The sequence below is a fragment of the Bombyx mori genome, chromosome 23 (assembly GCF_030269925.1).
Source record: "Bombyx mori chromosome 23, ASM3026992v2".
In the NCBI taxonomy this organism is placed as follows: domain Eukaryota; kingdom Metazoa; phylum Arthropoda; class Insecta; order Lepidoptera; family Bombycidae; genus Bombyx; species Bombyx mori.
This window is the reverse complement of record NC_085129.1, coordinates 5,309,509-5,321,584: the sequence shown is the minus strand read 5'-3', so window position 1 is coordinate 5,321,584 and position 12,076 is coordinate 5,309,509. Positions and strand designations below refer to the sequence as shown.

The window sequence follows — 12,076 nt, the reverse complement described above, 5'->3', positions numbered from 1 at the left end:
TAAAACATTTACTCCAGAAAGATCTAGGCCCATTCTTTTGAAGCTATGTGACATGAACCTGCGTTCTAAGGTTTGGGCTGCTAAGACTTCGCTTAAGGGCTCAGGAATAACACTCTCCGAGTTCTTGACTAAAAGACGTCATGATATTTTTATGTCTGCACGTCAACGCTTCGGAGTAACCAGGTGCTGGACTCGGGACGGCTGCGTTTACGTTCAGGGATCGGATGGGGTGCGACATCGTGTCGAAGTGATGTCTGATCTGGATGCTCTTGCCAAGACGACTATGCCAGAAGATGCTGCTCAAAAGAGGGGACAAACCGGCAAAGACACAAAGGAGTCTGCAGCTGCAACCAGACCAAAACGTGTGGCTGCGAACAAGAAGTAGTGTTCGTTCTTGGTGTCATTCACTGCTTCTTTATTTGTTACCCATTGCAATTGTCTGTCCATTATTGTCATTGTCCAAATTTAGTAATAACTGATGTAGAATGTAGTTTAGAATTTAGTTATAATATTATTTTTATTAAGTAGGTAAATACTCAAAGTTATTGTCTTTTTGACTGTTGACATTACTTGTCATTAGTAGTTGTTGTTATTGTATAAGGCTATGGAAGCTGCCATACAGCCACTCTGTTTATTTTTTTTTATTTGTTACGTTTTGTTTTTGCTGTTACACTATTCTTACGTTCTATTAATATTTTAACAACTTTTTAAGATTCCTTTTATTTTTAATTACCTATTAGTGTTATAATTAGTTATTTTTAATAATTTTGTGCTAATATTTTTTTTTATTTTTTTTTTTTTTTTGTATTTGTTTTGTTTTAATTTATAAATAGTTTATTTTATTTTATTCTACATCAGTTCGTAATTTGTAATTGCACTTCATGTTGTATTTGGTAAATGCAATGCACATGGTAAAATTTGTTTCTGTCTTGTTTAAGTTTTAATTTTTAAGTTTTCTCTTCGTATCAGACGCCGGCAGGTTGAGTGAATGTATTTATTTTTTGTTTATTAATATTGTTTATATATATATATATATATTATTGTTAGTGTTATATATATTTTTGTTACTTATTTGTGTTTATAATAGGTATTATCTTTATGATTGATATTTTGAATTGTAGTGATAGTAGTGACTATTTATCTATTACTTCATCCAGTAGCGGAAGTGAAGATAGCTTCTTGAGTATCCCTTCCCTCGCAGAAACGTTGGACTCTAATTTCTCCGATGTGCCTAGGAATCTGAATGTAGTTCACATAAATGCGCAGAGCATTCCGGCTCATTTCTCTGATATGCTGGTATCTTTTGATATAAAAAACATCCATGCTGTATTAGTCTCCGAGTCTTGGCTTAAACCGTCTCTTCCTTCTATCTCGTATTCTTTACCCGGCTTCAACCTAATTCGCAATGATAGAATCGGCAAAGGCGGCGGTGGTGTTGCCATATACCTACGCTCCCATATACCATATACTATCGTTAGCGCCTCCGACCAATCACCCTTGCCGAATGTCAGCGAGCACTTGTTCATTGAAGTCGGTCTAACACATGCTAAAATCTTACTTGGAGTCTTTTATAGCCCATCTCTTCACATTAATTATTTTTCTTCTTTTGAAAAGGTCTTGGAAGACCTACTTCCTTGCTATGAGCACACCATAATTATGGGTGACTTCAATACCTGCCTTCTTAAACGTGATCATCGTTCTTCTTCCTTAGAAAGCATTGTCACGTCGAGCAACATGCACATTCTCCCACTTAGCGCTACCCACCATTTTCCAAATTCTTCCCCATCCCTGCTTGATCTCATCTTAGTTTCTTCCCTAGAGCATGTTGCCAGGCACGGACAATGCTCAGCTGACTCTTTTTCCTATCATCATCTGATTTTCTTATCCTACAAAATTCGGCCTCCTAAACGTAAACCTACCGTTATTCTGCAACGCAATTTTGGTAGAATGGACATGGATGCATTTTTTGCGGATGCCAAAACTGTAGATTGGGAGCCTGTGATGGCGGCTAGCTCAATCGATGACCAAGTGGCAATATTTAATTCACTAATGATCCGTTTATATGACATCCATGCTCCCTTAAGGGCGATAAAAATTAAACATCAGCCGGCGCCTTGGATCACTGACCATATTAGAGATCTGAAGAGGAGGAAGTCTGCGGCTAAGACTAAGTATAAGTTGCGCCCAACCGAGTTTAACCGAACACGTTATGTTAAGATCAGAAATCGTTGCAATATGGTGTGTAGAGACGCTCAAAGACGTCACATTCATGATTCCGTTAAAGTTGAGGATCCAGCAAAAGTCTGGAAATTTCTAAGGTCATTAGGAGTTGGTAAATCTCGTCAAGAGTGTAATTCTACAAACATTAACATTGATCAGATGAACATTTTCTTTACTTCTACGTCTTTATTAGATGACGTTGTTAAGTCATCTACCATTAATTCTCTTTCTAACATTACCGCTCCTGACCATTCTTCTTTTAAATTTCGTCAATTCACAGCTTGTGATGTTCGAAGGAGTATCCTTTCTATAGCGTCCAATGCTATCGGAACAGATAGTATAAGTCGTAATATGGTCATCCCATTAGTTGATATCCTGCTTCCTATTCTTTGCCACATCCTTAATTTTTCAATTTCTAACTGTGTGTTTCCTTCTGTTTGGAAAGAAGCACAGATAATACCTCTGCCAAAAAAACCTAACCCTAAATCCTTTTCCGACTATCGACCTATATCCATTCTTCCTTTCCTATCTAAAGTCCTCGAACGCCTTATCCATAACCAGTTGAGTTCGTTCCTTAATAGTCATGATCTCCTGAACCCCTTTCAGTCCGGTTTTCGTCCTGGCCATAGTACAGTCACTGCTCTGGTAAAAATCACCGACGACATACGTCTGGGTATGGAAAACGGTCAGTTAACTGTGTTGACACTGCTGGACTTCAGCAATGCATTCAATACGGTTGATTTTGACATACTACTTGCCGTTCTTCGCTCCTTCAACATATCTCCAACTGTGATTGAATGGTTTCGTAATTACCTGTACGGACGCCGGCAGTGTGTTCGCCTTGGTGAATCGATTTCATCTTGGTGCAATACATCTGCCGGAGTGCCTCAGGGTGGCGTTTTATCTCCTCTTTTGTTTTCTCTTTTCATTAATTCAATATCTTGTAATCTCACTTCGTCCTACCACCTTTATGCAGACGATCTTCAGCTGTATTGTCAAGCTCCACTTCCTCAGTTACATGATGCTATTCGAACTATGAATAGCGACTTACGCGTCTTATCTGAGTGGAGTAACGCGTACGGCCTTAAACTGAATCCAACAAAAACGCAGTGTATAATTGTTGGCAGCCAAAGGACATCCAGTAAGATAGAGTGGACACATCTTCCCCAATTGTCTCTTGACGGGATAAACATCCCGTTTAGTGACACCGTTAAAAATCTTGGTGTTATCATTGACCGCAGTTTGTCATGGGGACCACAACTGGTGTCAGTCAGTCGCAAACTATTTTCCTCTGCAGGTTCCTTACGTAGGTTGCGTAATTTTCTTCCAACATCTACTAAAATTGCACTTGCACAGTCTCTGTTACTCCCCATTATTGATTATGCCGACGCCAGCTATCTTGATCTAACCGAGGCCCAGCTAAATAAACTTGAGCGGCTTCAAAATTTTATCATAAGGTTTATATTTGGTTTACGCAAATATGACCACGTCTCTGAGTATCGAGTTAAGCTCAAGTGGCTTCCTATTCGTTATCGCCGGAATGTTCATATATTGTCTCTTCTTTACAGTGTCCTGTTTAATTCCTCATCCCCGCGCTACCTTCAGGAACGTTTTGATTTCCTACATACTGCAAGCTCTCATTCACTCAGGTCATCGGAGAATTTAATGCTGAAGTTTCCGGCTCACGGGACGTCATTTTATGACCATTCCTTTGCGGTTGAGGCTGTCCGTTTATGGAATGCGTTACCCTTAAGCGTTAAACTATCTTCCTCGCCGGAAATTTTCAAGTCCAGATTGAAATCGCACTACTTTGCTTCTATGATATAACTGTATAAGTTCCTACTTCTTTTGTATTTTATCTTGTATATTTTTAGTATTTATTTGTATTTAATCGTATGTAAGTTTATCTTATATGGTATTTATTTTTCACATGTGTATTTAAGTATATATTTTTATGTAAGTTTATTAAGATATAGCACCGTCCAGTTAACTTATTCCTCTCCCTGCAAGGTTGCCTGGAAGAGATCGCTTTCAGCGATAAGGCCGCCGATTTATATACCGACTTTTGTTTTATTACTTTACTGTGTACATATTAAGGTGTTATATAAATAAAGAGTTATTATTATTATTATTATTATTAGATGGAAAGATACCATTAGATCTTGACTAATTGTGGTATCTAGACTACTACATAAACGAGGTATTTGCTGTACAAGTTGCCATTTATTCAATGGCCTGGATTCTAGTCTTTTGGCTAAACCTTGTTTTATTATTACATACGAAAGTGAATTGGAGTGGAATGTAATGAAGTCCATTTATTTAGAATTTATTATGAGATTAAATAATGTCCCAGCAGAATGGTGGAATTAGCAAAAATTCAGTAGACGTTTTGGTCGAACTTTGTTCGACACTCGTTCACTTTCCATGTTAATAATCCACCATTAGATTAATACACGTTTAACACTTGCAGAAAAAAAAATACTTTCACACAACTTAGCGACTCGCCCCGACGACAGCCCTATTTTAAATTTTGTTAATCAACGATTAGAAGATTCGGCTCACTTGAACACTGAGTTTTGTGATTGGAATCTCTTATTTTTTAGGTACAGCTATAGGAATACCAGCATTAAGTTTTAATAATTTGAAATTATTTTTTTCGTCTCTTCCCCCCCACCCTCGCCACGGCTTCGCCCCTGGACTCCACCGGGTCTTCGCCCCTGGACCTCGGCTCGGTACTCTACGAACTTTCGGCCTGGTAGGAGAAAAAATAGTATGTGCACCAAGGGAGAAAAGTTGGACATTTCCTCCCGCATGTAAAATTGTGTGGCAAACACGTGGGAGGAAATGTCTAACTTTTCTCCCTTGGTGCACAATGTACTATAGAAATGTATCGGTTTCGAGAACGGTACTCGTATCCCATACGTAGTAAGCAATCGGGAACAATAGACACTATTATTGCTGTAGATGTCAATGCGAGTTCAAGATTCACCTGTTGTCCATAGACAATAGCCTTCCATCTTGAGACATGGGGTCAAAGACTCAATTTTATTGTAAAGTGGTTGTCCAACTTTTCAAACCGGAATGCATGATTGTTTTGCGGCAGAAATAAGTAGTATATCTGCCTGGAAGCCAACATAATTGTCGATCTTTCTTTGAGTGCCTTGACTGCCTTCAAAGTGAATAAATAAAAATACGCAAAAAATCCTTCACTATACATAAAGAAACACTACCTACATAATACAGAAATAAATTTATGTGACGTACCTGAGTGTCCCCTCGTGTTTTAGTTTTGAATTTTGCGAGCAAGTCCACAACGATCATTGTAATTTAGTGTGATTGACGTTCGCATAGTGGGGCGCTACTATGGCCAATGGATCTCATGTTTCCAAATAAAAATAACTGGAATTTAAGTAAGTATGTACAGTGAATTTCTAGACATGTTAAAATAATATTATATACATGACTAGTGGCTTTCATTGATGTTTAAAGGAGATGCTTGGAAATTTCATTAAACTAACATTAGTATACTCAAATTTTATTACTTAACTACTTATGTTATGGCTTAAGTTTTCGAGAATCGGTTATTCATTGGTAGTCCACTTACCGCTACAAACTCCCTGTCATAATAGCGGCAGCATCAACATTTTAATTTCTTTCTCACCTTAGTTTGTTAACATCCGGTGGAACTTGTCGTCATCTGACTCATAGTCTTCGAGTCATAGCTCACACCCAATGGTTTGCGACCATTAAAAATTGGCTACTTTACCTATTCACAGAGCCGCTGATCACTGCAGAGCCTGGCCGAGCTTTTGCTCGCCCACCTGTCCTGGTGAAACTGGAAAGGCCTCCGGGCCACCAGTAATCCGTCATTCATAAAAAAGGTCAAGATTTTGGGTTAAAAACTTAATCGGTTGGTCCGTATTTAATAATTTATTGAGACGGGATGTCTAAAGGCGTAGCCGGTGTAGGTGACTATAATGTTTAAAACGAGCGTTTTGCTTTCTGTCTGTTTTTTACGTCTGTTTTTTAAGCGGTATCCCATTGACTTCACAACGAGAATACCACCACTAGATTACCTTGAGACACGTAGTCGATGTTTAAATTGTATTGTAAAAGAATGTCAAGATCATTAAAATGAAGGAATGAATGATTCAAAATTAAGGAACATGCAGAATGACCTACCCACGCGGACTCATCATAAAAAGACACTAATACTGGCAAAGCAAAATGTTTTCCGTACATTTTTTACCTGAATGGAAAATTGTATAATCTTCATTGTGTTGGTGTCGTGGTAGATTACGTGGAAATATTATTATTTTCAATATGTTTTTATAGATACAACAAAATAGGATGAACTATAATAACATTGTGTTAACAGATTATTTGAAATCTTCAGATCTATTGAACCATTAGTTTTCCATGTCTTGTTCAAATTCCTCGAAGAATGAACTGAAAAGTTGTTGTTTATTCTGTTACCTTCGTTTAATTACTACAAAGCCATTCAATAGATCGAAGTTCAATTATACTATTTGAAATCATTACAGTCATCTACATTGCGTTTCCATTTGACCTCCTTACCACTTGACCTGACCACCAAACGCACGGTGTTTTCTCAGAACTTTGATATTATTATATTCTTCATGCGAAACATTCAAAAGATTCCTTAATGGCAATACATAATATGGTTATAGCAACAGTTTGGTGTACGTTTGAATTTTTTTATTGCCCTTGTATGCAGACGATCATACAGCCCACCTGATGGTGAGTGGTTACCGTGGCCCGTGGACTTCAGCAATGCCAGGGGTAGAGCCAAGCCGCTGCCTAATTTTCGATGCTTAGAGTCTGCCTGTACTAGAAATGTGTGAGAATTTTTTGTAGTTTTTTTAAAATAGTCCTGTTGATTCCATGTAAGTGTTTTTTTATTGCTTAGATGTGTGGACGAGCTCACAGCCTACCTGGTGTTGAGTGATCACTGGAGCCCATAGACATCTACAACGAAAATGCGCCACCTATCTTGAGATATAAGTTCTAAGGTCTCAGCATAGTTACAACAATGACATGAAAACATTTCGTAAAACAGCCGAAAACTGAGGGTTACTTATTATGCGGTAATAGAAATGCTGGCGCGGCCGTTCCCCGCGAGCCGGCGCGCATTCATGGCATTTCATTGTAGTGTACGGCAGTCGGTGCCCTGCCGCCGCGGGGGGATCACGCGCTTCCGTTGCTATGTCGCTCACCTCGTACTGCTCTATTCACTCTAACGTTTATAATCGTCGTCATCGCAACGTTTCCGCATAGAGCACGTACCTTTTATTCTACAAACATGAAAGAGTACCGTCAGCCGTCGCGACTCTCATTCAAGATAACTTTGTTTTGACAAGTAACGAAAATGAAATGGACACAGTTGTTATTAAAATGATAATAAACACAATATTCTTTTGTTTTGTGATGGGCGCGGCGCTTACGGAAGCACCGGACGATGCAGATGCGTGTTTTCGTGTGGCAAGTGTGGACGGTATGGTGGAGTGCAATGTACGGACGTTGTCGTCGGACAGAGATGTCGTCGGTTCGATGCACTCGGATGGCACGGAGCGGCTCACAATCCGCTGTAGCCAGCTCCTGATCGAGAGCACCCTCAGGGATCATCATTTTGGAAAGATGCAAGGTCTAGCGGAGATATCGATTCACAATTGCAAGATATTGCGACTTCCGGGCAACGTCTTCGAGGGCTTGCGAGGTCTGAAGTCGTTGAAGATACGTTCGATGAACAACGAATGGGGCATAAATAAAGAGCTGGACTTTACGTTGGGCGCTTTCAACGGGTTGCGAGAGCTCCACACTTTGGACCTCGCTTATAATAACATCAGAAAAATACCATCTGATCTCTTCTGTGCTTTGGAAAATATAATATCTCTTAATTTAACTCACAACAAAATTAAATTTGTGGACGAACTGGGTTTCGGGCACAAATGTGGCTCTACGCTACAAAGGATAGATTTGAGTTTCAACGACATTATGTCCTTGCCGGCTGACTCCGAAATTTTACATTTAAGGAGGCTGACGCAGCTGTTTTTACAGAACAATAAAATAAGCGAGTTGCCGACTGAAGTTTTTAGTGATCTACTCTCGCTGAAAGTGGTGAACATTTCCGATAACGCTATTAACTATTTACCCGAAGGATTGTTTCATAATACAAGAGAGATTCGAGAAATTTACATGCAAAATAATGAGCTGGAAATTCTGCCGAAGAGAATATTTAATCGGTTGGAACAATTGCTCGTTTTAGATCTTTCGGCGAATAAATTGAAGAGCGACCACATAGAAGATGAAACGTTTAGCGGTCTAATAAGATTAATCGTGCTCGACCTATCGCATAACGTACTCACGCGGATTACTCGCAACATATTTAAGGACCTCTTTTGTTTACAAATACTCAGTTTAAATAATAATTCCATTGGATATGTTGAAGATAACGCCTTTTCGCCGCTTTATAACTTGCATACACTAAATTTGGGCCAGAATATGTTACACGCTGTAGAGGACCACATGTTTAATGGTTTATTTATTTTGAATAAACTAAACGTAAACAATAACTTACTGTCTTTTGTAAGTGTAAATGCATTTAAGAATTGTTCGGATTTGAAAGAATTAGACCTCAGTTCGAATAAGTTAACAAAAATACCGGAAGCAATATTGCAGTTACCTTTCTTGAAATCGTTGGACCTCGGAGAAAATTTATTAACGGAAATAACCAATAATTCATTTCAAAATCTATCGCAGTTGACCGGGTTACGTTTAATCGACAATCAAATTGGAAACCTTACCGCGGGCATGTTCTGGGCCTTGCCTGGCTTGCAAGTGCTTAATTTGGCGAAAAATAAAATTCAATCTATCGAAACTGAAACCTTTCAAAAGAACACACAATTGGAAGCCGTTCGTCTGGATGGTAACTTCGTTTCTGATATTAATGGTGTGTTCGTGGCTTTGACCAAATTGTTATGGTTGAATTTATCGGAGAATCATTTGGTTTGGTTCGATTACGCTTTTATACCAGGTAACTTGAAATGGTTGGATATTCATGCAAATTTCATTGAAATTCTCGGCAATTATTATAAAATTCAAAAAGAGTTACACATTAAAACTTTAGATGTTAGTCACAATCGTTTAGCAACTATATCGCCAATGTCAATACCAAATAGTGTTGAACTTTTATTTATAAACAACAATTTAATATCGAGCGTAGAGACGGACACCTTTCTAGAGAAGAGAAACTTGACTCGCGTCGATATGTATGCCAATGAGATTGAAAGTTTGGATATAAATAGTTTACGCATTTCGAGAGTGTCCGAAGATCGAACATTACCCGAGTTTTATATCAGCGGGAATCCATTTCGTTGCGATTGCAACATGAAATGGCTTTTGCTCATTAACTCCATCACATCGAGGCAATACCCGAGAGTGATGGATTTAGAAAATGTTATTTGTAAAGAGTCTTATGTACGCGGTGTTAAATATCTCTCAGTAACTTCGTTGCATCTTAAAGACTTCTTGTGTAAGTACGAAACCTATTGTCCGGATAATTGTGAATGCTGCGATTTAAATGACTGCGACTGTAAAACTTACTGTCCTACAAACTGTTCATGTTATCACGATTCTAGTAAAAGCACGAGCGTTGTTGATTGTTCTGTGCAACAATTAAAAGTAGTGCCTACAGCCTTTCCCATCGACGCGACACACATTTATTTAGACGGAAATGTTTACAGTGAACTCGGCGAAACCTTTTTCGATTCAATGCGCAACGCTTACGTCATTTATCTTAACGCTAGTAACATTATTATAATCAGGAATAATACGTTTAGTCAACTCCGAGACCTGAGGATATTACATTTAGACAACAATAAACTTAAACAATTACGGGGCCTCGAATTCTCAAAGTTAAGCAGCTTGAAAGAACTCTACCTCCAAAGTAATTTAATTGAGTATATTTCGAACGAAACTTTTTCTCAGTTGGGAGCGCTAGAAGTTTTGCGTTTGGACGGGAACCGGCTCGTGAATTACGGACTGTGGCATTTGGACAATAACAAAAAGTTACAAACATTGTTTATTGGAAACAACAATTGGTCATGCGATTGTAAATATTTACAAGGGTTCTTGACGTATGTGTCTCAGAATATTGAAAAAGTACTCGATATTCATAGTTTGTGGTGTGTGAATGAAAAACTAAAACCAGTTAAGAAGCCTTTGAATTTAAATATTACAGTTTGTAGTGAAATAAGTGAAAACTCAATGATGAGCGCCTTCTTTGTTTCCCACAACCTTCCGTTATTGGCGTCTGCCATCACCGGCTTCATGCTCATTTTATTAATATTGGCTTTGATATTCACATTTAGATATGCTTGTAGAATGTGGCTGTATTCGAACTGTGGAATTAAATTGTCCCCTTTGGCCTTTAAGGATACCGATAAACTTTACGACGCGTACGTCTGCTATAGCCCTAAAGACGAGGAGTTTGTAATAGAAACGTTGGCCCGAGAATTAGAAAACGGGTATCCGTCGTATCATCTCTGCCTTCATTACAGAGATGTACCACATTTTGAGGCGACATACGCACAGTTTCCAGACTTGGTAGTCGAAGCTACGGAAGCTTCAAGGCGTATCATAGTGGTGTTAACAAATAATTTCATTACAACGGAGTGGTCTCAGATAGAATTCCGACAAGCCCTGCAGAAAGCACTCCGAAAGAATCCAAACAAATTAATAATCGTCGCCGTAGGGCCCGTCCCACGAGATCCGGAGTTGAAGTCATATTTCAAAACGGGTTTGGAGATAACATGGAAGGAGAAACGGTTTTGGGAAAGGTTACGTTATGCGATGCCGTCTTCAAAGCGGCACGGGCATAAGTTAAAAATACTTAATTACGGAAGAAATTCTAATACGTACACAATGGACGCGTCGGTGTTAAACAGTACGTGCCAGACGCTCTGCGGAAAGTCTGCAAATTCTGCAGAGCGTTCGCCCTGTGATCGCCCCCTATCCGAACACATATATTCTACAATAGATTCGGATTACTCGTCAACAGATTTCCAAGGCCGACACAATCAGCCGCAGTCTGTGGTTTTCCAACATACTGTTCAAACGTACCTGGTATAAGCACCTCAATAAACATTAACCCAAACGATCTCTTGATAATTGATTCATAAGCCTTAGTATTAGCCTTAGGCGTCTGCTATGTTTGTGTTGTTGTATATTACAACCGAAAATCGTCCCAGTCTTGTAAATAAAATCCAGAATATTATCTACCTATTTTTAAATTGTAAGTCTTTTGTAAGTAGTTACTATACTATATACTTTTGTACAATAATGATACCAAATTTTCGCATTTGAAAAAGTTTGCTTCATTGTATTTATTACCTAATAAATAACAGAAATGTTTTAAGTATTATTCGGAAAGACTGTAAATTATTGTGTAGTTTGTAATTCGATCAGCTGATGTTTGTATAGAAATGTGATTAAAGAAGTTTATGAATGAGGACCTTGATTTAAATGTTTCCGTTACGTTTTACATTTACGAACGAGGAGTAATAATATTGAGGTAATAAAAGTTTTGCGAGTGTACTAGCGTTGAAAATACATGTTTTATTCTGTTTCCAATTCAGTTTTTACGAGTGGAGTCGGAGATGGAACAGCTGGTTCGTGTAAACAGAATAAAATGAATAGCAACATGGCCGACATCTATGCTTTCAATAGGCGGCTACATAATAAGGCCCACTCGTTTGCATTCGCTTTGAAATGCTCATTTCCATTAGGATTTTTCCTCAATTTTCATTATACGGAAGAGCCATTGCCGTGATGACAT

General features: G+C 38.5%; 1 protein-coding gene across 1 annotated transcript; it reads left to right on the top strand.

Annotated features, from left to right (window-relative positions):
* The first annotated feature begins 7,208 nt into the window (after positions 1-7,208).
* Positions 7,209-11,758, top strand: LOC101737382 (toll-like receptor 7). The gene has a single exon (XM_004921675.4). It carries the CDS (start codon positions 7,615-7,617, stop codon positions 11,368-11,370), a length of 3,756 nt encoding a protein of 1,251 aa, XP_004921732.2. The 5' UTR covers positions 7,209-7,614; the 3' UTR covers positions 11,371-11,758.
* Positions 11,759-12,076: the final 318 nt, after the last annotated feature.